The sequence below is a fragment of the Lottia gigantea genome, assembly GCF_000327385.1.
Source record: "Lottia gigantea unplaced genomic scaffold LOTGIsca_78, whole genome shotgun sequence".
Taxonomy (NCBI): Eukaryota; Metazoa; Mollusca; class Gastropoda; family Lottiidae; genus Lottia; species Lottia gigantea.
In genome coordinates this window covers 28,815-56,154 of record NW_008710601.1, presented here as the reverse complement: position 1 = coordinate 56,154, position 27,340 = coordinate 28,815, and the positions used below count along the sequence as shown (strand labels likewise).

The 27,340-nt window shown below is 32.0% G+C and overlaps 2 protein-coding genes across 2 annotated transcripts in view; one reads left to right on the top strand and one right to left on the bottom strand.

The window, feature by feature from the left end:
* The window catches only part of LOTGIDRAFT_71201 (hypothetical protein), a gene marked incomplete at both ends in the record, with an annotated part of 56,052 nt that extends 37,820 nt beyond the window's left edge, over positions 1–18,232 (top strand). Inside the window, 11 exons of the mRNA XM_009066563.1 lie at positions 299–428; positions 8,101–8,267; positions 11,292–11,431; positions 11,585–11,725; positions 12,464–12,764; positions 13,076–13,227; positions 13,979–14,099; positions 14,786–14,963; positions 15,375–15,520; positions 15,847–16,079; positions 17,675–18,232. Coding sequence (XP_009064811.1) covers positions 299–428; positions 8,101–8,267; positions 11,292–11,431; positions 11,585–11,725; positions 12,464–12,764; positions 13,076–13,227; positions 13,979–14,099; positions 14,786–14,963; positions 15,375–15,520; positions 15,847–16,079; positions 17,675–18,232 — 2,267 coding nt within the window. The remainder of the gene's footprint in view (positions 1–298; positions 429–8,100; positions 8,268–11,291; positions 11,432–11,584; positions 11,726–12,463; positions 12,765–13,075; positions 13,228–13,978; positions 14,100–14,785; positions 14,964–15,374; positions 15,521–15,846; positions 16,080–17,674) is intronic.
* Positions 18,233–24,002: 5,770 nt separating this feature from the next.
* Positions 24,003–27,290, bottom strand: LOTGIDRAFT_196650 (hypothetical protein). Its single transcript, XM_009066568.1, has 3 exons — positions 27,151–27,290; positions 25,919–26,033; positions 24,003–25,297 (listed from the first exon to the last, which is right to left on the bottom strand). Exons 2-3 carry the CDS (start codon positions 26,025–26,027, stop codon positions 25,044–25,046), a joined length of 363 nt encoding a protein of 120 aa, XP_009064816.1. The 5' UTR covers positions 26,028–26,033; positions 27,151–27,290; the 3' UTR covers positions 24,003–25,043.
* Positions 27,291–27,340: the final 50 nt, after the last annotated feature.

Genomic DNA, 27,340 nt, shown 5'->3' with positions numbered 1-27,340 from the left:
GCTTCATGTTAAAGATACCGAGACAAAAATACCTAAAATAAAGAAGTTTGTCCCATTGCACACTGTAGAGTTTTTTTTTTTGCCTTGCCTTATCAATCTGATCAGATGCAAAAATGGAGGATTTTAATCTCCAGTATGCTTCCTTTAATTCTGGTTGTTTTTTTTATTTATATGAAAGACCCTTAGTTCTAAGGTAGATGTATTTCAGTAATGACCAAAGATATTTATCAAAAGATTAATTTACCTCATTGCATACAGCAGATTATCATTTCTCAGTATTTATTTCATTTATTTACAGATATAGAAGATATAATGCCTGGTACATTTGAACCCAGATTATTAGCCAATAGTAGACTAGTTATACCACTACATGAACAGTTTGAATTAAAGATATTCCCTCCAAAAGGAAAACCAAAGCCCAGTTTCAGGTAAGTGAAGACTGCTCCATAGTTTTGTAGGGTGTGTACTGGAATTTGAAAGCACTGTCCCTGGAATCAAGATTATTTTAAAGCTTGAGAAAGGTTCAAAATGATGACACCTTATTGTCTAGTAATTGACAATCCAACATGGTGGTTATTTCTATCAGATATACCTTAAGTTAAGAAATACTTCTTCCTCTATATGAGATTCTGGGTCAAATGTACTTAATTGCCTTTACATTTCAATTTCGAACCACATCTACATTTTGTACACATCTACATTTTGTACACATCTACATTTTGTACACGATCTTTAATAACAGTAAGACATTAGAAAAGAATAAAAAAAGAAGCTAAAACCCAATAAAATTCTAATATTGGATAAAATATCGAAACAAAAAAGTGTAATAATCTTATTAATCTCCAAGCAAGTTCAACCAATTTGAAATATAATTCAACTAATTGAGTTAGACAATAGAAGTTTTTCTTCACTAATATTGTTACACAAGAGAATTTTTCTAAATAGAGTTGTGACCTTTTAATTGATTTCATTTTCCTTTTAGCACCAAACATTGACTAAGTTTAATTAAATTCCATTTCACAATTTTCCTGTCAATAGCTGAGGAAATGAGAAGGAGATTTTTCTCCAAATTTCGATACAATGTTTACACAACTCCTTAATAATGAAGTGAAAGTTTTTCAGAAAAGTTAAGAATTACATGAATTTGTTACCTTTCTTAAAGGAACACCTTCACTATCTGTTCGACCAATCATACCTTAGTTTCAGAAACATTACATAATCAGTAATAGTGTTCACAGCTCATCGTCGAAATTTGAGCCTTCAAATCCATGTGTATCCATAATTATTCACCTTTGAAAGTTAAAAATTCGACTTGAATTTTAGTAAGACTATATAGAAAACACATATATAGGAATAGACAGTGAAATTTCTAGTTTGAGGTATAGTTTAAGGGATTTTGCGATTTTTGTGCGTTTTAGTACTATTATAGCATAATCAAGACCCAAATCAATTCCCTTTAATGTCGACTGTTCCCCTCTAATGCTTTTCAGCATTTTTTTTTTAATTGTAATAAACAGTTAAGTTCTATTCCCAACAAAAATGTATTTGTTCCATGATTTTGAAAAAATGTAATGGAATTAGCCATTTGTAACCAAACACACTTAATGCACATAAAAATACAGAATGAAGAAGAAAAAATCCCGTACATTGATTCCAGTGGAGAAAGAGGGATGCCCTGCAGTCTACCAGGGGGTAAACTTAGCCAGGATAGTAGAGTCACTGTTTTAATTTCATTCGTCAGAGGATTTTGGCACAATAAAAATCGCAATGTTTGCTGAAGCTACTTTTGTCAATCCTTGCATGTGCGATATCATGACACAAACACTAAAAACTCAATTTGAAAAATATGGCTTCACTTTCTCTTCTACTTTATTACTCTTTGATTATTTAACTTTACCCTCAATGAGCAGAAATAATAGTCCTTTCTTTAACTGTATATTTCATTTGTTCTTTATGGAATATGAGGCCAAAACTTTGGCGCCACAAGATGCTTCTGTTTACTTTAATGGTAACTATGAAGCCTGAAACACATTAGACATGATGAAAACCGGATAAAAGAGGAACATATCAGCTCTGTCTCTGACTACTATTACATATATTTAGAAGGTTAAATGACATCTGATCAACAAATATGTCTTTAGCTGGAAGCAGACGGACAAAATGTCAAAATTTTCAATAGAAACCATTAGTCTGATCTTCCAGTGTCGACAGTATTCTTCCACAATAGAAATTTTTATCAAACAAATCAATTCCTAGAGTTAAATTGATACAAATTTGTGAAAAATGTTTCTACTCCAAATATTGTACTATCCTTGAGGGTCGTCGAACACAAGATGGAGATGTCTGAATGTTCTCTGAAAGAGCTCAAGAGTGTGGTAAGATACTTTTACAAACCTGCTGCAAAATACTTGATTCTGGTCTTGACATCAATTCATTTTCATGAACACATTTTAAAGATTTCTGAACTTGTTTGGAAATCTTAAAAGAAAATCAGACATACATGTTTTGCTGGTATTGAGCTATTATTGAAATTTTGTCAATAGTTTACTATAGATGAAATAACTGATTCTGAAATTTATTAAAATATGTGGACATTAATTTTCAATAGGATGTTATCAAAGATCCCTCATTGTACAGTTCTTAGTGTCTGAAAGCCTCTATCCATTATATTCTAGAAATACATTGAATATTTCTGACAGTTTCAACTTAACTGAAACATATAGTTCACCTGTAATTAAAGCAATATTTCAACTGACACAAAATAGCATTACAAACACCATTAATATACCATTAAACAGTCCATTAATACATGTTGTACATACCATGATATTGATGGTACATACATAACACTGTTGGTACCAGATAGTTTCTGAACATTAATCTATAGGTACCAATTCTTTAGAGACAGTACTCAAATATGTCTAGCCATTTAAAGACATTGGCTCTTTTAAGGGCCATAACTTAGCAATTAAACAGGTTAGTTTTATATAATGACCAGATAACTTTGATAATGATAAGCAGTTCTGTACAAAATCATCACAAAATGCGTCAGAATTTGTTTGTGAACATAACAGTTTTCATCCAATTTAAATGAAATTTGGTGTGAATATTTATAATGATGAGATCTTAGTCAAGATTGAATTTGACAATTTTTCGATCAACGGAATTTGAGTTATTGCCCTTGATTTAGTAAAAATGCATCAAAATTTGTTGGCGATAAAATAATGTGTGTTTGTTTAAATCAACAATATCTTGCACAAATTAGATTTTTGGTATGATTTGACACAGATAGGTGACTGCCCTTGATAAACTGAAAATGTATCAGGAAAGTGGGCGTATCTTGCTAGGCAACCACTTGTTATAAGTCTTTGTACTTTTGTCTTAAAATCAAATTTTAGTGATTATTACAAATGAAGTATCAGCTACAAAATAGATTGACTTTGTGTTGATAAAATAACAAAAATCTTTTTAATACTTCATATTGTTTAACATTTTGGTTGAAAATTGTCTTCTATAAAAAGGGATAAATGCATTATTGTTGGTTCTTTTAAAAATACAACAGTTAGAATAAAACTATCATTTCTATCTTGAAGCTGATATTCTGCACCATCTCAATATTATCAGCAAAATCCAATCAAGCAGGAAAAAGGCGGTAATTAGCTGTGATCAAATTATGTTTTGATCTTTTAAATTGTGATCAACAGAATTCTTTTCATGCCATTTGTATAATTACTTGATTTAAAGTTATTCCTTTTTGCATGTGATTTGTTTGCATACAGTAAGCTAGAACGGGCATGTTCATTGTTCACTCTTTGGAATACTTTACTGAATGACTTGCCTCGCTAGTAATACTGTTTCTCTGTTGGCGATTTAACATACCTTCAGCAAATTATATTATTATGGTGTTTTATTACAAATATAAAGTGACAAATGACAAGTACTTGTAAATGCCATAAGTAAAATATTGCTAGTACTGATAATACTAGTATAATATGGTTATAGTACTGTGATATATGGTAGAATAGTACTAAGAATTGATGTGTAACATGATATATTTTGTCATTGGCTAGACTTCTACTAAAGAAAAAGCTGTTAAACCATTTTTTCCTTTTCATGTTTCATGCATTCCTGCACATTTAAAATTCTTGCAGTCAACTTGTCATTCTATGTTGCCAGGGTGATTGATCTTTGTTCTCTAGAGAAAAGCTGAAAACACATTTTGTCTGCATTGCTTTCAATTCAGAAATTATTCTAACAAAGACTACAGTCATTAATTGGTCAATCAAGCTGTAGCAAATTGCAGTTATATTTTGTACCTTTCAAAATGTCAGTTAACTTCTGCTTCCAATAAATGTCAGTACTCATTATGCTGTCTATTTCTTGTGGAGAGTATCCTCGCCTCAAATTAGCTCTCAAATTAGCTCTTTGACTTTTGGTAAAGGCAGTTTTTTTGTCGGGAGTTGTGAAACTGTCAGATGAAGTAAAAACATGACATTCTTGATACAATTAATGTTGTAGAAATCCAGAGTTTTTGTCTGTAGCAACTGATGGTTTCCTGTAGAAAAAAAAAAGTGAAAAATTGAAAAATATTTTGTACCTGAGTGTAATTACGCAAGTTCTTCAGATTGCCGTCAAGAAATGTGGAGCATTTTCCAAGAATGTTTTTAACTAATTACCGTAGAGAATTGATCTGGTTGTTTATAGTAAAACTATAATAGATTTTCTTTGAAGAGCAAATTGTCAGAATATGTTTTGTCTGGGTCCTCTAACATTCTCCAGAAAATCTACAGGTGAAAATTCAATGTGAAAATTTCTTTAAGGGATGACAACATTGTAAGCTTGTCTACATGTAACTTTTAGATTAGCTCAAATTTGTATTTGAAACTACAAAGAATTTTTCATTTTAAGTTTTTTGGGTATGGCCTGTAAATTCAGATCTTTTAACTTTGATTGTTAATGTCAGGGTTTTACCTCAAGAGGGTAATTTTGATTTTGGGGGTAAGAGGCGTTTTGTAGTCTACCATAAAATTTGTTGACTTGTAGGAGAAAACTTAAGGAAAATGAAGAAATAGTTAAGATTTATAGGGGTTATGCCATCAAGTTGAACAGACCAATTTGATCTCACCGGTACCAATTAAAGGGAGTAAACTCTATATCTTCAATGTATCAAACTAGCAGAAGACAATAAATTCATAGTTTTCTTTAGAAATGTTCTTTCACTTTAGAAAGGTGGTACTCTGTAAGGAATTTCATTTTTTTCATTCAAGGCATATTTATATCAAACTTTGTATCTAAATCTTACATTACTTCATGATTGCAATATTTTCTTTGGCCAACTCGAGTCTTTTCTTTGGTGAATTTTTCTTTCCATGTTTTTATATATGTCAAGTTTTTGTGTTTCACATTTGGATTTTTGTTGATAAATTGAGGGTTGTGTTTATTTGATAGAATGATGCAGTCAACACTTGTATTTATGTTGCTTTTGATGCCCTCTCTGGTGTCAAATGTTCCTAATTAAGATGTTTTGATTTCACTGCATGTTTCTAATTTTAAAATTGGTAGACTTTATTTTTTTTCACCTCGTATTTTTCCAGATGTCCATTATTAAATGTCATGGGTCTAGTAGAATTTTAACAAGAATTCCCTCATTTCTGAAAATAGCATCCTAAAAGAATTTTTTTTTTTACTACTTTGGACATCTTCAGTAAAGGTAAAGGCAAGAAATATTTTTGATGGACAAAATATTTGTCTTGAGACCTAATTGTAGATTACTTATAGATGCATATTTTTTGAAAAATATTGTTGCGAATGACAAGTGATGCCTACTACCATTCTATTTCCTTGCCAATCTCCAAAAATTGCTTGGTTGATGACATGTTAACGTCTGCTTCCAGTAGAAGCTGATATGATATCGCAGATTAGGTAGTTGCTGGTAGTCCTGGTATTTGGCTCTCTCCAAAACTAAGTGACTTGTGTATTGATTTTTCTAAGGCAGCTATTTCAAAAGATTATATAATTTTATCATCCAACAAATTACTAAACTTTGCTCCTTTTTTTTCTTCATTTCTCACAGGATTTTGAACTTTGAGCCATTTTTATTGCTAATAATTAGACCAACAATTATTATGTCTTGAAGTCTGTGGTCATTTTAATCATGTTTACGTGGTGTCTAGCATATTTCATCAGAGAATCTTAGCAATAAAACTGTAGACAAAACTGACAAATGGCTTCTCTCGAAAATAATCAAGTTATGAAAGTTGTTGAACTTCTTGTGTAAGAGCAAGTCATCACCTCTTTGATTCATTTCCTCCATGTTTTTAAACAAAATATTTATGTTAATGCAATTTTTGACAATGTTTACACATAAGACAAATGTATTAGTTATGAGTAATGCCTTCTAATAATGGAAGAAAAATGGAATTTTTACATTAATCAAAGACATTTGGACAGATTTTAAAAGACTCTACTGGTTGAACTTTAGATTGCAGCAACATTCGCTGAAATATTTTGGCTGCTTACATATGTTTACACCTGTTTTATTGTATACTACAATACCATACCAATTATTTTAAATTTTATAGTAATATTAATTTATATCATGGTTTCCTTCTCTAACAGCATTATAGCAGGTTGAAATATTTAAGAGTTTTTAACATAGAAAATATGTACTGTTCTCAGATTGACTTCTGGGGCCGTTTGATTGGTGAGCTCTGCACATTCAGGATTCCTGGTAACAACCAGACATTCAGAACAACAAGTTGGAACAGAGTTCAGAACGCTTTCCACCTTTACTGAAAATTCAAAATGGCAAAGAAAGGAATAGGAGGGAAAATTTTGTTCGATTGAGGCCAGAATTTACAAATGAGCAACACCTATTTTTTTTTAAATGAAATTGAGTCCAACTTTTTCTTCTAGGCTTTAATATGAAATTTACATTATCAAAGTGTGATAGATTCAGAATTCTAAATGCTTGGTCTGTGCTTTCTAGTGTTGACTCTCAACCACTGCCAAGTATGCACATAGGATGAGTTGTCTGATATGTCTGCAATGTTCTCATCTGGATTGATGATTTCAACTGAGCAATAACCAACTCTCATTATCAATATGAATTGCTTTCCAACAGGTTCACAACAGTTTTATGTGCAGTTAACTTGTTTATTATTGGTACTTGCATACTCTAGACATCAAGATGTAGTTAAGGGCCGTTTAACACACTGTATTTACATCTCGATGTCCTGAACCGATCAGAAAACCATTAACTTTAATACTTCCCCTTTCTAAATTGTTCACATATAAATTTGTACCTCATTACTACCATATGGGTGAAATTCAACCAGCAGAACTGTGTACATCTGCTACCTATACAAGTGCACCAAATCTAAATATTTTTCTACCAAAATAAATAAGGAAACTATATGCTGAAACAAAGTCCAAAGCTTTTAAATTTTGTTTCATTTACAAATTTATGAATCGTATTACTATTATCTAGTCTCAACACTCATTGCATGATTTTACAAATGCTCAAATTTTCAGTGAGGCTATAATTTTGGTGGGTTCAGTGCAGATTGTTTCCTTAGACACCTGACCCGGTTTTCTCGAAACAATCTTAGCGCTAGGATGTCCTAAAAACATTGTTAAATATTAAGACCCTAGGACGTCCTAGCGTTAAGGTCGTACAGGGCCTAGTTTTGTCATTGATTGATCTGGAATGATCCAGGACGGCTCTTGGTTTGATTTTTTCGATTTTATTAAATTAAATTATGAATTAGATGTACTGGATGGTTTTTTGTTGTTTTTTAAAGGTGGGAGTATGCACCAATTTACTTGGTTCTTTGTGAAAAATTTAAAATTTTGTTAATAATGGGAAAATCAATGAAAAAACTATTGGCAATGAAGGTCACAAAAAAGGATTAATCCCTTATTGGTATTCATGAAAAGATAAAGAAATTTTATCAGAAAAAGATAAATCTGGTAGACATGATTGTTTTTATCAATTCCTTTTATTTAAAATCTTGCAGATATACTCCCCCATTATTACTGCTACATGTATTTTTTTTTCTGAATGAAACATGCTAAAGTTTTGATTACTTTTCTTTCCAGATGGATTGACAGAAATGATTTGAAGATAACAGATACAGGTTTGATCAGAACAGAAGGAAATAAACTAATTTTTGAGAATCCACAAGAGATTGATTCAGGAAATTATACATTGATAGTCAACAACTCAGCTGGTGAAAGAAAGAAAAGTGTTTGGGTCATAGTTTCATGTAAGTAGAATCCAGAATTTTTGAGAAATTTAAGAAAAAACATTTCAGTGTATAAGTGAATCTGAAATGAAGGAAATGACTTAAAGAGATTGTAAAGAATTTTTCTAAATTATTAATGTGCAAAGTTATCACATAAGGACCTTTGTGGTCAGTGAAATCATCAAACGCTCAGATAGTGGAATTGCAGGAACCACAGACATCTGATTGAAAATTGGAATGGTGCAAATCGCTGCTATCAATGTCCACAATACACATATAAATTTTATAAAACCTCTTTGCAATCCCTTTAAAGATATGTTTCCATATATTTAAGTGACAAATTTAGCAAACTATTTGATTAATTCATGTTTCTATTGAATCATCATGTATTGTTAATCATATTATATGTTCTTATTGCATATAATTAAGAGTTTTAACCAATCATAAATGTACATGCATGTACAGTCTGGATAAACAAAAAAAGACTTTTGTGAGACAAACTGGTATTTTTGCAAGTCTTTAGAACACCTCTACTTTCTATCATATTAGCATTGTCATTTTCATAAATGAAAATAAGGGAACCCACCTTTAAGTTTAAGATGAGTAATGCCATGAAGTGAGTTAAAGGTTGCCAGTACAACTGCAATAGCATTAGAATCCAAAAAAAAACTTGCTAAAGATTGTTCTTAGAATGGATAGTCAGAAATGCAATTGTATCAGGATCTGTAAAATTTGAGATATTAGAGAAAAAAGTCTTCTCTATCTGAAATAATCTCAAAAACTCATTAATTTTTCCCTTTTTATTTTATATGAATTTTTTATAAATATTTTGTCATAATTATATGATGGTTATTTGAAACTAGTTGAATGTTTTGCTAGATTAAAAGATTCACATTACCAATCATTCTCATTGTGGCTGAAGGGAAAAAAAAGAAGTTGATCTCTTTGATTTGTGATTTTTTCTGTCTATATGACAATGTCATATACAAGTGACATCTAGTGATTAACAACAGAAGGCATGACATGATGTCACTATGTGATTGTGACTGTCACCTTGGTATCCCTGTCAAAAAGTCCACATGGCTTCAAATGTTCATTTGGTTATTTTTGACTCATAAATAACCAATGACTCTGCTGATGGACAATACTGTGTAACAGGTCATTCTCTTGTGAAATGGCTTTAAGCTTAGTTGTTAGATGACATGCTGACTCCTATTGAACAAATGATATCACTCAGTGATTGGGAATGTCATGTCATGTCAGCATCCCTAATAGACTTTGCATTATCTAAAACATGAAGTGTACAATGGAAATTTTTGAAGTAAAAACATGTATTTTATGTCAAATTCGACTGTTTGTTGGTATTTTGGAATGTTGACATTGACCTGTTCTGGTCCTCCTATATCAGTCTGACATCAGACACTCGCTAATCCATAGTTAATCCTTTAATCATAAAAACATTTAAAACATGACGGGTTTAAGTAGTAACAACATTAACTGGAGACCTATATATAAAATATTGTCATTTTACTTATCGTCTGGTTTCATTTCATTATAATTATCATCAACAATTTACTTGACATTATACACATAGATGTGAGCAAATGAATAATTTCAAAACCATTTTTGTAAAGTGTTAAGGGTAACAAATAGAAACATTCAGTTTTAACCTTAGTGGACATATTCAGATATGCTGATTTAGCTGATTTTCCCACCTCATTCTTACAGATTCCTGAGAATTCTCATGATTGGTAGATTCCACAGACATGGCAGAGTGTGCTTACAAAGATTTACTTTACCTCAGAGTTTTCTTAAATTTGGAACGTATTGGGTTAATGCCCTTGTCAATACAAGATTACCTGAAAATATAACAACTTATTCTAAATCAGTGGTTCCCAACCTTTTTCAGCCTTCACACCCCTGGAGCAATCACGTGGACCTTTCACACCCCCAAAAATTTATTCCATCCACATTTGCAGCATGTGATGATGTGAGGTGCTCACAACTCACAATAACTTCTTCTCCTACACCAGTTGGCCACGCCCCTGACACCCTAGTCCTACACCCCAGGGGGGTGAAAACACCCCAGGGTGGGAACCAGGGGTCTAAATGAATACTGTCAAGCAGAATCATAAAAGATTGGACTCTGACCATAAGATCTGAAAAAAATGATGGTTTTAGTACCAATGTTTAGTTGTAGACCAGAAATTTAAAAAGCAAGTAAAGTGTTTTGCACCTACCAATGTTTTGGTACAACTGTTTGTTTAACATATCAACTATGTGATTTATTACCTCATCTTTTTTTACCATGGGTAAACTAAAAATAATCTCTTCTTAATGATCCAGCTGTGATTACTTGTATTGCATCAAGCTGGGTTGGAATTGATGTAATTAATGTGGTATTTCTCTTTACTTCATTTACCTTTCCCTGCCAAAACCACGTCAATGTTGCCTTTTTTTTTATTGGCATTGAAAACAAATTCTTTTTAAAAAAGAGTGAATTTTACATATGTAATGTAGTATGTCTACTGTCTCTAGCAATGATTAATGGTGATTTTTAACGAACCCAACATACTTGTTATTCTTTCTTTAATTTCAACAAAAACTAATTTCAACAATATTTGAGGCCAATACCAGATGAAATTATATCTTTTATTTTGAAATGTAAAATATGGCAAATGTCTGTAATTGATTTTCAACTCCAACTATGTCAAAACATAGACAATATAGAAGCCAGGTTATAGTTTTTTTCTTACCTGTAATAATACTGCCAAGTCAGTGAATTTTATGAGGATGGTGGGGTAAGAGAAGAGATGGGACTGAAGGCATATCTGACTTTCCTTAAAACTGGCATCAAAACTTTTCTAGAAAAAATTCTTCTTAAAGAAAAAGGGAAATATCAGTTTGATTTCAGGGACGGCAGGTTTGATTCTCCCAAATACTTCGTTAAGAAAGTGGAATCAGCGATCTGGATCACCTGGATATTTTTCTACTTCTCTTCTCCATGAGCTATTTCATTAATAAAGTTGATTTGATATATTTCAGTGCCAGCTACAATCAGACGTCATCCTAAATATCAAGAAGTTGAAGAAGGACAGATGGCACAGTTTCGTTGTGAAGTAGAGGGTAGTCCCTTTCCTGTCACCAATATATTTTGGAAGAAAGACATGGAATTTATTAATGCTGTAAGTACTTATGTATGAAAACTAAAACAAAATCAGAAAATCCAAAATTTCTGCAAAATGGCAAATAAGTATATAAAGAAAAACTGTCTTTACCATTGCTGGTCTTTTTCAAGAATTTTGGACATGATATTGAATATTTGCTTTCTATTTCAGGACTCTGATAGACATAGAATAGACCCTGATGCTGGTATATTGAGAATATTTAATGTTCAGATGTCAGATGCTGGAAACTATGCTTGTATAGCCAATACAACAGGTCATCCTATTGTCACCTCAAATAGAGCCTATCTTAAAGTTATCAGTAAGTCATCCTATTGTAACATCAAATAGAGCCTATCTTAAAGTTATCAGTAAGTCATCCTATTGTAACATCAAATAGAACCTATCTTAAAGTTATCAGTAAGTCATCCTATTGTAACATCAAATAGAACCTATCTTAAAGTTATCAGTAAGTCATCCTATTGTAACATCAAATAGAGCCTATCTTAATGTTATCAGTAAGCTATCCTATTGTCACATCAAATAAAGCATATCTTAAAGTTATCCTATTGTCACGTCAAATAGAGCATATCTTAAAGTTATCCTATTGTCACATCAAATAGAGCTTTTCTTAAAGTTATCAGTAAGTCATCCTATTGTCACATCGAATAGAGCTTATCTTAAAGTTATCCTATTGTAACATCAAATAGAGCTTATCTTAAAGTTATAAGTAAGCTATCCTATTGTCACATCGAATAGAGTGTATCTTAAAGTTATCAGTAACTTATCCTATTGTCACATCAAAAAAAGAGATAACCAAAAGTTACCAGTATGTTATCCTATTGTCACATCAAAATAGAGCTTATCTTAAAGTTATCAGTAAGTCATCCTATGGTCACATCTAATAGAGCTTATCTTAAAGTTATCAGTAAGTCATCCTATTGTCACATCAAAAAGAGTTTATCTTAAAGTTATGAGAAAGTCTTCATCAATATTGTCAAATTTAGTAATCTATATTGTAATTGACATAACTTGTAAAATACTCAATGAAAGTTTATTTACATAATATGCTCTCTTTTAGAAACCCTGAAATTCAATCCTCAACCAAACAGTACCTACTATCTAGAACTTCATACTCAGAATAGAATAGATTGTGCTGCTGAAGCTCAAACACCACCAACAGTTCATTGGATTAAACATGGTAACAATAAATTCCAGTTCCCAGATCATATCCTAGATGATCAGGGTGTACTGTATTTTAATGATGTTCTGGTAACAGATGCTGGTTATTATAGTTGTGTAGCTACTACAAGTCAAGGGATGATCAATGCTACTATTTATGTCAAAATTGTTGGTAAGTTTTCTTTTTCACTTTTGGAAATCTTAAGATTCAAAAGGTGATTTGTCTTGCTGTTAGCTAAAACTTGCAGTAGGATTTGGTGGTTATTGGATTTTGTGGGTAGACCATGTATTATGATTTCTTTTGGTTAAGAGTAAGGTGTAGTTGAAACCTTCTTAGGTCATCTTTGAACTTGTTTAGAACATGGGCAGTTAAGTTCTTTTTGGAATGGTGGAGCATGTCAACCACTGGTTGAGCATACCTCCTGTTTCATCTTGTGATTAAGATGGCATATTCTTTACCTTTTTTTTATTTTTTCTTTCCAGAAAGTCCAAAGTTTGCCATTCATCCTGAAAATACAACAGCTTATGAAGGTCAACAATCGTTTGTTCATTGTGTTGCTATCGGTGATCCTAAACCTACCATAAACTGGAACAAAGATGGCCGACCAATATTGAAAGATTCACCTAGATACAAGGTTAGTAGACAAACATTATGAGATGTATTGGTTGTTAAGGCTTTGATCAAAGCTGAAGAAAAGAGAGGGATGTTGCCCATCCAATGGATGTGGTTGAGGGTGAAGCAAGCGGTTGAGCTTAGGACATGTTGGGCCAAGACTTCATGACCAAATAATGCTATTGCTGGACCTTCGATTAGCTGCCATTCAATATGCTGCTTTAATCTTGATATGTTGATGTTTTGATGTTGAAATTCCAAACAATATATGACAACTGCTTGTTGCAATCGTTTAAATGAATTTTACTTGGAACCAAAGATATCTTGAGCCCCAGACAGTCAACTCTGTCAAAGTCTGTCTAATAAACTGTTCAAATATAAACCAAGAAATGATAAAAGACATGAATCATTTTGGAATTATTGATAAGCTTTTCAGCTAGAACATCAAATTTAAAGATTAACTTGACAAATATTGTGGGAAATCAAAGCAGTAATTTAATATAAAAATATTTTAAATTGTCAACAGATTTGAAGCAGAATAAATTCCCACTTTACTTCTATGTGAAAATTCATGTTTTTCTATGCAGTAACAAAGGATGATTCAACAAGATAGCATTTTGTTATGAAATTCTTATCTAAATTTGAAAATTAATGTATTTTTCTTGGAACATTGAAGCAATTCATTTGACTGTGTTTATACATTATGTTTATCTCAAACATCGTGAAATCTGTCAATTAGTAAGAAATTATGTCTTTTTTTTGCAATTTTTCAGCTTTTTCCAAATGGTACCCTGTTGATTAAGACAGTACATATGGAGGATAAAGGAAAATATACATGTTTTGCCAATAACAGTGCAGGCTATGTGAAATCTTCTATATTTATTTATGTAACAAGTGAGTGAAGATTTATTTTTATCATTAGATTGTGTTCTGTAGTCTGAATTATATATTTATTGGTCTGTATTAGTATTGAAAACATTTGGTTGTCTGAAAATTGTACAAACTTCTTTCTTTGATGTTGATAAGCAATGCTTTTTGAAAGTTAATCAGTGACAGCTTTTCTTCAAATTTACAGTAAGGTTACATCCACTTCAGGATACAGTTGAGCATTTTTGAAATTTGATGTTTCATTTGGTTATATGGCTAAATTGAAAACCTACTATAATTTTTTCTTGAATGAAAAAGTCCTTTCGAATAGCAGGATGAATTTTTGGTTGTTAATAATTCATCAGATGTGCTATATATTAAATTCCACATTTGGAAAAGACATGTTCAGCAGCAGTCATCACAAATTCTACTGTATCAATTCCAATTTTAACCAATCAAAGCAACCTTTTCCATACATTAGATTTTGCCCACACTCCTGCCTCATGCTGTGTTAAAGAAGCTTCTGGCTTGTAAATGAAATTACATCACATAAATATTTAATACTTGAATTGATATGAAATAAAATGGACCCAGTTCAACAGAAAATATTTTCATACATTCTGAAGGGATGCTGTATTTGCTGCTATTGTGGAAGCATGGATCATTGTTTTGATCATCATCTGAATTTTGTCTATAAAACCATCTAATTACAGGTTATACAGAAGTTGAAGAAGAAGGATTCAATATGATGAAGACTATAATAATAGCTGTATGTAGTGCTGGAGCTTATCTAGCTCTAGTCATTGGTTTAACTGTATTCTGTAGTTACAGACTAATCCAACAACGTCGAGTTACTAAAGGTCTCAATGAAAGCTCTCGATTTCCTAGTAAGTTACTTATAATGCCTCAAATTTTTCAAACTACTTTCCGCTTTGTGATGCAAGTAAGAGGTGCTGACATGGGAAAAACATCTAGTCATCTGGTTATGACAATAACTGAGGCTCGGTGTGCCACAGGATGTCTAGGTTAAAGATCTCTCGACAGTTGGAAATCGAAAAAGAGTCGGCTAATGTCGCTGTCTTCACTTTTGGATGAAGCCATATAAGACTCCTGTAAACATACCCAAATGTTGGCTTCATTGTGTGACTTTAATGCCTCTTTAAATCAAAACCTGCAAAAGTGGGATTACATGACTTGACTTGTCTCTCTTTCAGTCAAATCAGAGAATGGTGATATTAATCGTGAGCAACATGAATTATTAATGAAAGATCGTGATTCAGGAACACAGTTTCGTAGCGTGAGTGATAGTGATAATCGTTCACATATATCTGGTATGAGTTCACATCCATCCCATAGTTCACAATCTCAACAATCACGAACCAACAGACGTGGAAGTTTTGACAGGCTTCATTTCCCCAGACAAGATTTACAAACTCTAGGAATGTTGGGTAAGTTTTAACTCCGTTCAGTACCTGTGAATATTGAATCAATAAGGTCAAGGTCAAAAATGTTGATGCAGCTTTTGTACTGTGGTATGTTACTTGCAAGGCAGGGAATGGTCACTCTTCTGGAATACCTGATTCCCTTTGTGAATAGACTTTTTTATGTTTAGTATCCTTTTCCGAAAGATTTTCTGGCACATTACCACCACATTCTGTCAAAATAGCTCATCCAGATTTGAATATTAAAAAACCAAATTCATATTGTATGTCCTAAAGCTTTTAACTTTAGAATCAATAACTTTTAATATTAAATTTGACCACTATATTTGCAGGTAAGGGCCAGTTTGGAGATATTTTTCTAGCCAAGGCTCGTGGTATCACCATGGTGGAACAAGAGACTCTAGTTGTGGTCAAATCTTTATTAAATAAAGAGGAACATGCTTTCTTTGAATTCCGTCAAGAAATGGAGATGTATTCTAAACTTGATCATCCAAATATAGTCAAATTGTTAGGTGTCTGTCGTGAAATGGAACCACAATTCTTAATTACTGAATATTGTGACTGGGTAAGTTTTTCTAAAATTTCCATTTTTTAGTCTATCAGGGTAAAGCTAGATATATCATGTATAAATTTCAATTTTGAATTTTAACATTTGAAAATTTTCAAAATCTAGCTCAGATTAAGAATATCTACCATTCTGGCCAGATATACGGCTCTTGGCCACATATTTCGTGAAATTTCTGCTTTTCTTTGAAATTCCTGTGTTGACTGACATCCTGTGGTAGTGTTTTAGTCTGTTTTATCATCGAAGAAGTTATATGCATTGGTGGATAAAAATGAAATTTAAGGAACATTTTGTTAAATAATGAAAGCATTTAAATAATAATTTTACAAAAACAACTTTTTAGTGTCTTGTGCACTGCTTTCCAAACTAGACACCTCATCACCCTCCAGCTTGGGACAATTCTCTTTAAAATCCCTACATTGAAATTTGATATTTACCTATCAGGTGCACTTATTTTAATAACCCTCTCAAAGTTGAAACCAACACGTTATTCTAAGTTGTAACTTAACCAAACTATTACTGCAACGCTAACCTTTACTCAGTACAAACACCATCAGTTGGTATCTGATACTACACTATATTAAAGGTATACTACCTATTAGAATTGAGATACACTTTAAAGTCTTAAACTTGCTCAATAAGATTATAATATTCATCAGTTGGACTTACCAGGTGCCATGACTAAAGAATAGAATCTCTATATAAGACGATATATCCATTAAAATAAGTAATTATTGAAAAACGCTTCTAAGTGTGTTTCAAAATTACTTTGTTTAATGAATTATTACTTAGTTTTATGGATTGGTAATAAAGAGATTCTGTCATATAGTTAGATACCAGGTAAGTCCACTGATGAACAAAGACTCATTTTGGTCAAGTTTAATAATTAAAATTTTTTGGTCATCCTAAGAGGTAGTATACCTTTAACATTAACATCTAATCATCTGTTCAACTCATCTACCATAAATTGTTTTATATCCTTAAATCTTAATGTTTATACAAACACGTTTCACATGATCAATGACTGCATTTTTAATCATTCTCTCGTTTTTCAACTCCAACTCTCAACCTAGTTTTCAACATTTTTCTACAAAGATGAAAAAAAAAACTCTTTCTATTCTGTACATATGTTAAAAATATACATTAACCAAGCTTAAGTTCTATTAGCCAAGATTTATGGCTAATTTTGATAGATTCTTGGCAAATTTAAAATAAGCTGGTGAAATTAAATTTTCTTTTATGGCAGGTATCAAAATAAAACTAGGTTTTGTTGTTGTTAAGTTGAGATTTTTATGACCATGATATTTTTTAGATTGATTGCTATTCTCTCTGATTATTTTATGTTTTTCAATCTTCTAAACAATGAAGACAAAACAAAACAAAAAAATAATGTTTATTTTACGTTTATGTAGAACCAATGTGTTACAGGAGGCAAAATTACTCTTTAAAAAATATTTGGGGGGGTCTTCTAGGGATCTTAAAATTCTTCCAATCTAATATTTTTCGTCATAATACCTAAAGAGTCTTACACTTTTATTTAGAAATAAAATTTAAAGTCTTGAAAAATCATGAAAATTATTGATTTATCATTTCAGGGAGATCTGAAACAGTTTTTGTTGGCTACCAGAGGAGATAATGGCCGCCGTATCCCACGACTACCAGCTTTGTCACTTGCTCAGAAACTTAACATGTGTAGTCAAGTTGCTTTGGGAATGGAACATCTTTCAAACCAACGCTTAGTCCATAAAGATTTGGCCACCAGAAACATCTTACTGAGTTCCAGAATGGAATTAAAGATTTGTAGCCTGGCCATGTGTCATGATTTGTATGCTGTGGAATATTTCAAAATTGGCCATTATCCTGTCCCAATAAGATGGCTGCCTTCTGAGGCTGTTCATGATGATGAATACACCACAAAAACCGATGTTTGGTCATTTGGTGTGTTTGTTTGGGAAGTTTTTCATCTGGCTGAAATTCCATATCGACAACAGAGTGACGAGGAAGTGCTGAAAGGACTTAAGAGTGGAATTTTGTCCTTAACTTACTCAGAACAATGTCCAAGTATTGTTACTGATTTTATAAGAAAGTGTATGCTAGACTCTCCAAAAGATCGGCCATCTTTTAGTGATATTTGTGTGATCATGGGAGATATGTTAGCTGCAGCATTTAATGAACATAATTAATTTATTTTACTGCCATAGAACAAAATTTAACTCAACAACTTAGGAATATACTCAGTTTTATATGACAGTTGAGGTTCCATCCTGGAGTATTCATCAATTTTTCAAAAGAATTGGCGAATGTGCTCAGGATGTGTTAGTAGCTAACAGCAGAGAGTCAAAGAACAGCTACAAAGGAAACTTTCCAATACCAAAGATCATCTAGTTTCATTATAGTCATAATAGTGTGCATACTTCAGGAAAGACCAGGAAGCAGTCCATCCGTTACTATAATTATTATTTAAAAGGTCTTTAGTAAAAGCAACTTGTGACTGTATAAGTACATTAGGTAGAGATGGGCCTTGTGACTTAATAGACATCTACTTAATTGAGATAAAGCAGCAAGGCCAATAGATTTGTGACTTGGCCAGAGTAACCATCAAAAACAAATAGTCAAAAATATCAGTATGGCATTATAAAGCATTATATTGATAGTGTCCATGATGTTGGAATTCTCAAGAAAAAGGAGAAAGAGTTTGTGATTCGTAAACGAAAAGAGTGAAAGCATATGATTCTATTGAGAATAGAAAGTTGATCAATGCTTCTTAAGAGAAATAAAAATTGCTTGTGATTTTATTAGAGAAAAAGAAATAGAATGTGATTCTTTGGGAAAAAAATAGCATGTCATTTTGATTCTCAAGAGAAAAGAAGAAGACATCTGTGAATTTCTTGAAAAAGAAAAGCGATATGAAATAAATTTTTGCAAGAGAAAAAAGCAATGCAGTCTGGAAACAGCCTGTGGAAGTGAAGTTAAGACTTCAAAACAGTAAAGAAATATCCTCAAATATTTGTGAAATAGACACAATTGACAAGAAGCAGAAAGAACTGCCAAATTGAAATATTGATAGTTTTATAATATTAATTATAATGTGAAAAACCACAGTTGGGTTTTATGTGATTTTTGAAAACCATGATGTTTTTTTTTTAATTTTGTCAGTGCTTAATGAATATTGTAAATAACTTAATTATTATTATTATTGTATAATTGTATTCTGTTTGTTATATTTTTGATTAGAATCAAAGTTGTTGATTCTATGCAGTGCTTTAATTTTTTATGGCACTTTGTTTGCTGCTCAGTTTAATAACTATTCCTGGCACTCTCTGAGACTTTCAAATCTTAATTCCACTTGTCATCGATGGCCAATCCTTAACGTCTAGAGACAGTTGAATATATTTAGCACAATATCAGCTATATGGTGACAAGTTTGATTTCAAGGCACAGACCAATAGAACCCAGTTGCATTTGTCATTCTTGATTCTTTACCAGTGAGCAATTTATCTACATCCCAATATTACTGTAATTTGTTAAAGCATCACAGAGAGATTGCATGCTGTCATTACCACCATTTAATATTGTACAAAATGATGAGTTATTAAACTGAGCAGCTATTTTCTTTATGATTACACTGAGTGTAATTAAAACTGGATAACGAGACTATAAATTAATTTATAATATATTTAATTATTGTTTATCATAAGTCCCAAAGTGCATTTCCACAACAAATAAGTTAGGCCCAGAAATTCTCATGAATTTTAATAAGAATTGTCACAAAATCTATCGGAAGATACATTGTCACATATTTTGAAATGTAAATCACACGAAATACAAGAAGTTATGTAACATTATGAATCTAATTGAATACAGCATGTAATAGTTTGTTTATTTTTTTTTTTTTGGGTTGCCTCACACATTCTGCTAAAATTTGCAAAAAAAAAAAAAAATCTTAAATAAGCATTTTCATACATATTGTGATAATATATCTTATTTACTTTCATCATTGTGAAACTTAACTACAGTGTGATTTGTGATTATTGATTTTGAAATGAGCACCATGCAAAAGTGAAAATTAATTTTTGGGCCTAATTTATGGTGAATACATATTTGTGTATAAATTCAATGTGTAGATGCTTACAGTGGTCTATAGAGTGTACAATACCAAAGTAATTCTCATTGTTAGATGACATAATATAAGCCTATTTCATGTTTCAGTTTGTAATGGTCAAATTGATTGAGTGATGAAAGAATGAATGAAAATGAATGAATGACAGAATAGATACAAAAAGCTTTATATGTAATAAATAATGAATTCAACAGGTTACATAATTTATGAACTTCGCATAATGAATAGTTACCAAAGTTTCATATATAATAATTGATGAATAATTTATTTGAATTTATGAATTTTGCATAAATCTGAATAATAACTTTCTAAGGCTCTTGATTTATAAATAAATACTTTGAATTAATGAATTTTGTCTATAACTATAACATTTGAATTTTTGCATAAATCAGAATAAATTGTAGCAAACACAATTAATTAGTGAATAATTTGAATAATGAATTTTGCAGTCAATAATAAAGATCAGTATTTTGAATATAAGATAAAATATTAATTTTTTATAATTTACTTTTGATTATTCTTTATAAGTCATTAGCATAAAATATGAAAAATATGATTAATTATAATAATGTATATGGCAAATTCTTATAATTCAAAATCTACTTAAAATTATAGCATGGAAATATACTTGTACCAAGTAAATTTTTAAAGATATGTTGTAGAAAAGTATGGTAGCATCTGTAAAAATCATCAGGATATCCAATCTAGGTAGCAATCAATTCTAAACTTGTCATGTATTTTGACTAGCAAGAAAAATGATGAATACTCAGTGTAATTTGTGTTTTTAGCTTGTAAAAAGATGCTTAATCTTCATCAAATCACATAACAGACCTTGAAAAACACATAGCAGACATGGGGTTCATTTTAAACCATAGTGCTGTAAGAGTAATACTTGAGCTGTTAAACCATTATGTATGATTATATTTATATTAATTATATGTCATATTTATTATTTCAACACGCTCCCAAGATGTTAACAATTATTTATACCGTATCAATGGGAAGAAATTAAATCTCTGCAATAATGTAGACAAATCTCAAATTCCAGCATAATTACTGTATATTTATGGAATTTTAAAATATATTTATGAAATTTAGAAGATAATTTTAGCATAATCTATGAAATTTAAAAAAATAACTCATGAAAAATAGATAACCCATTCTTTTTTTTGGTCATTTTTTAATTTTATTACATTTTGAGTTCAATCTTTTTCTTTTTTGCAGCAATTATGCTATTTAAATTTAGGCAATTTATTTGACATATTGCCTTATGTGTTTAAAAATTCCTGTTTATTTTAAGCAATATAGAAAAGAAATAAGTTGTAGTTACGTGTAATTGTGGGAGTGAATTTTGATAGTGTAAATGAAATAAGATGTATATATATTACTGAAATAATGTAAAATTGACCTTACTCCAATAAAATCTTCACTTGAGACTTGTCTTCTCTTTCCACAAGACTCATGATTATCTGTTGTTGCAGAGAATCATCTTGAAAAGTCATAGTCAGAGCCATAACATCACTTTCTCACAATCTGTACCAACATAGCACTTCATCACAATCTGTACCAACACAGTACTTCATCATAATCAGAGCCATTACATCACTTAATCAGAATCAGTACCAGCACAGCACTTCATCTCAATCTGTACCAACACATCACTTCATCCCAATCTGTACCAACACAGCACTTCATCATAATCAGAGCCATAACATCACTTCCTCACAATCTGTACCAACACAGCACTTCATCTCAATTTGTACCAACACAGCACTTCATCATAATCAGAGCCATTATATCACTTCCTCACAATCTGTACCAACACAACACTTCAACACAATTTGTACCAACACAACACTTCATCACAATATTTACCAGCACAGCACTTCATCACAATCTGTACCAACACTTCACTTCATCACAATCTGTATCAATACAACACTTCATCACAATCTGTACCAACACAACAATTCATCACAATCTGTACCAACACATCACTTCATCACAATCTGTACCAACACTTCACTTCATCACAATCTGTACCAACACATCACTTCATCACAATCTGTACCAACACTTCACTTCATCACAATCTGTACCAACACTTCACTTCATCACAATCTTTACCAACACAACACTTCAACACAATCTGTACCAACACAGCACCTCATCATAATCTGTACCAACACTTCACTTCATCACAATCTGTACCAACACTCCACTTCAACACAATCTGTACCAACACAGCACTTCATCATAATCTGTACCAACACTTCACTTCATCACAATATGTACCAGCACAGCACTTCAGCACAATCTGTACCAACACAGCACTTCAACACAATCTGTACCAACACAGCACTTCATCACAATCTGTACCAAAACATAAACTTCATCACAATCTGTACAAATACTGCACTTCATTACAATCTGAAACAATACACCGCTCATCAAAATCTGTACAAACACACCGCTTCATCACAATCTGTACCAGCACACCATCCCTTCGCAATCTGCACCAACACAACACCTTATCACAATATGTACCAACATAACACCTCATCACAATCTGTACCAAAACATAAACTTCATCACCACTTCATTACGATCTGTACCAAATATCCCTTAATCACAATCTGTAAGGTCTGTTAACACAGTACCTCATCACAATCTGCACCAACATATCACTTCTTCATAATCTGAACCCATCACAGCACTTCATCATAAACTGTACCTGCACAACACATCATTAAATCTGCACCAACACAAAAGTACATCATAATCTATACCAAAACACCACATCATGACAAATGTACCAAAACACATTCTCATTCTGTACCAACATAATTATATTGTAATGAAATGAAATATATGGAGTTTTACGGAAATTATATTGTAATGATGTTGCTATTATTCTGTGAAAAGATTTGTAATGGACCCAAGTGGTTTAAAAAGCCTTTCACATATAGAGAAGTAGGTAGATTTTTCTATATAAAAACAGTTTCTCGTTCTTAAGTTAATACGAAGCCTTTAGTGCTCACAGTTAAAGGGAGGTAAAAGAAAATAACAACTATGGCTACAGATAACAGTTAATTACTGTTTCTCAGTGTCAGTAATTGCTGTTTCTCGAAATAACTTGATTTTGTTCGAAGGGAGATAATCCAACTGAAGGGCCATAGCCAATATTTGTTTTACATCTTACTTTTTCTGCACCTAATTGGAGACAGGCAATGCCTAGCAGTGTGTAACGAAGGATATTTTGCCGAGAAAACAAAGTCAGCATGTCGAGATATCTTTAACATGCATTGCCTGTAGCACATAGGGACTTGGTTTATTGTCTCTGAAGGAAAAGACTTTTTTCAACCCCTCCAACCTGCAACACTGACAGGTACAACCTGCAACACTGACAGGTACAACCTGCAACACTGACAGGTACAAACTGAGTTAAAGGGGTATTACCTCAGTAGCATAAGTAGGGACCATAGCCCTACCCTCAGCCCTTATTTTGAAGTGAATTTTGTGCACTCTAATTGCTAAATTAATCTCAGGCCATCTGCCTTCAGCAGCCCCCACTCTCCTGGTCTCAAGGGGCATTGGTCCTTTGTGCCTCACCTCTGAGAGACGCGTTATTTTCAGGCATTCTCTAGATAGCCCCTATGTCCTCCAAATTCTCGGTGGTTGAACTTCATTTAACCACTATTGTTTATTTTCAGAGTGAAATTTATCATCCTCTGATTTAATTCAAAGGCGATCTGAACAGTTATAGTTTGGGACCATTGAATGTTTACAATAAGGGAGCCAAAGACGAACTACTAAGTTTATTATGGTAAATTTACATGATGCATTCACATGTTCATCATTGAAAAAAAAAACATATACATGTATATCTTATATGTATCAGTTGCCTTGCCATGTTGTTCTGTGTAACACACTATCAGCCTGTATGAAGACTCGTGCTTGCTTTCTGCCTGTCCTAAATCTACAGACAGAAATGACTTTACAAAATGCATTTTTTATATACATGAGTGGTAAATTATTCATATATAGTAATTATCATAATTAGTAGCCAATTAAGAATATCATATAACATTATAAAGATTATCTATATCTGTACATAATCTTTCAGTAAGTAAACAATCTTTATAATCTGGTTTTCACATAGATAAAGAGGTCAGAAGGTCAAACCAATTTCCTATGCAAGATGATCATATGTTTACATTTACAGAATGGGTCATAAAAATCTAGAGATTTTCTCTTTTTGAAGGAATTGAATATTTTTACTATTACATTAACTCAAAAGATAGAACACATAAGCTAAGAATAAATTATTGGTTTCTACTATTTAGACATAAAGATACCATTTCCAAGCGCCAACTTCTCTTGGGGGGAAATTCCTAGTTAATCAATATGTAAACTGAGAATGGCTTAAAAGTCATAGAAACTTTGAGTCTCATCCTATTTTTGGAGTAATTTTTATCATCATTAATACATAGAAAAAAGTTTAAACAATCTTCATTCATTGAAAACCTTGAAACTTTCACAGCAACACAAAGGTTTGTACTCTTAACAAGTTCCTTTGACAAACACAAATTCAAAAGAAAGGATCAGTCTTATAACTAAATGTTACTTTTAAAAGATCTCATATATTTTAATAGATTTGTAAAAATATTTGAGATTCTTTTTCAGAGTATTTTAGAATAATTTCCAGATCCAATCTGAAGAACTGTTGTCTCTGACAGAGCTCTGAACACTTTGACAAAAGATCAGTTCATGTTGTCAAAGCAGGGCCTGGATGGAATTTGGTTGATTTACAGTGGAAATATCAAATATCTACACAAATCGCATCAACTGTCATTTTGAATATGGTCATCAAAGCCTTCACTTTCAGTAACAAGAGCCCTCTCCAATATAACTCTTCCTTCCTTGTATCGTTGATTTTCTTCTGTAGCAAATTCATAGATCCATCCTAATTTAGCCTCACAGTTTTTACAAGAAACATCGCGAACCATGTGTCTTCCTGTTAACATCACACGATCCTGAACTTCACTGAAGTTTAAATTCACCACTTTATTAAAGAGGAATGCTCTGCCTGTAGCACCTAAAATACAATTTCGAAATTTTAAAATATTTGAAGCAAATAATTCAAATTGCTCCCTGACTAATTTAAGACGTGGTAAAAGTATTTTCTAGTATTTGTATTTAGGTAGAAGAAAATAGATTATTAAGCTCTGTTCTAAATTCCTGTCAGTACATTTAAATTCTTCTAATAAACCAAATACAGAATGCCGAGGAACCTCTTGACATCATTTAAGGACCTTTTACACTGTACATAATTATGGGTTTTTCAGAAAAATTAATGTTCTGACTAGCTGACTAGCTTACAATTTTCATGTTTTTGTGATATAATTTGAGGCAATAAATCATTTGATAGAAGTTGCAATAATGTAACAACTGAGTGATGATCCATACAATGTAAGTAGGTAATCTTAAATAACATGTCCTTAAGGGGCAAAATGTCATGATAATCATGATAAATCCCTTCTGTGCAGAATTTTCATATTTTGTACCAAACCAGACATCTGATAAATAGGTTATAGAGAGCAAGAAAAAGAATTTCTTTCTTTTTTAATTTTCCAATTCCAAAATTGAACAACTGAAAACAGGGCTGAACTCCTTCTGGTCACAAACAAGGGAGAGGATTCTGTATAAAATTGTGTACCTGTGAATCTGGTGGAAATCAACTCTGCTCTATTAGTTAAAGGTGTGTCACAGCTGGCACAAGAAAATAATCGATTGCCTCCAATATGATGGAGAAATACTCGGCCCATTTTCACCTGGAATAATCAAATAATAGACTAGACTACATAATAAAAAAAATCTATAATTTACGAGACAATAAACTGTTATTTGAAAAGGGTAAACATGTAGGCCTGTAGACATACATGAATAAAGTATTGATCTATCATATGTTGAAATCATTTGGTGGAGGAGGACATATTTTAACTGTATACTTAATCATATATTTATATCGCACAATTTACTTTGCTGAATCTCACTGACATAATCTTTAACAGTGCCCATTTACATAACTTATTAACATAATTAACTCTTTGAACTAAAAAATTGCCATTACCCATATGGCTGACTAATTTCCAATATTAGTTAAATTTTTTAGTTACAAGGACAATTTTTTCTTATGGAAATTATGGAATAATGATATGAAATGAGTTTGGTCCCTATTTAATTATTATTATTATTATGTATTTATATCTACCGAAGAACAAGCATGCATAAACAAGTTTTCTTTAAGAAAACCATCATGCATGTAGGCCTACAATATTATCTTACACAAATACCCTAAAGAGCACAAAGCCTCATAGTATAGTCTTTGACAGGGTAATATTTGTTGTGGATACCTATTGCAGTAAGTTCTAAAAATAGATGACCTACATAATAATACATTATCAGACTCACCATTATATTATTGACAGTTCAAGTACTAACCAAAGACCAAAATGTTTTGATTTCCCTATTTATCAAGGTGTAGACGTACATGTTTCAATTTGCAATATTAATTGGCAGTATCTTATTAGGGACAGCACTTGCACAGGGAAAATAGGTGATCTCAGAAAGCATTAGCATCCTGTTCTGACTTTTTTAAGACTTACTAGCCTACTTACCAAAAATAAACAATTCACGTCATTTTGTGGACTAACAATAAGTGAGAACCTTGCACCTTTCGCAAGTATTAGTAATATAAAACTGAACTAGAATACTCAATGAGAAGCCATGACTAAAAATAATTTCCCCCTCCCTAGTTGTTTACATTTGTGATGTTGAGTCGAGTAGGTAGGCCAACCAACATTCATGATCACAACCTGTCTGACTCATCTCTCACTAATAAACATGGACTCATAACTTACTCTATCAAAAAATACGTGGCAAACTTACTTTTTGAGATAATGAAGCACAATATGAATAATTTCAAGATTATTTTTGTGAACAAAACTAATCTTAGACTACACTGAGAGTTGTCTGCTTTCTACAGGTTCTCGTTTCAGCTGTCGATATCAGAATCAAAACAATTCGTGACGTAAAAGGCCACGTGGGTTGGGTCAGGTCAGGTTAATGAACATGCGTA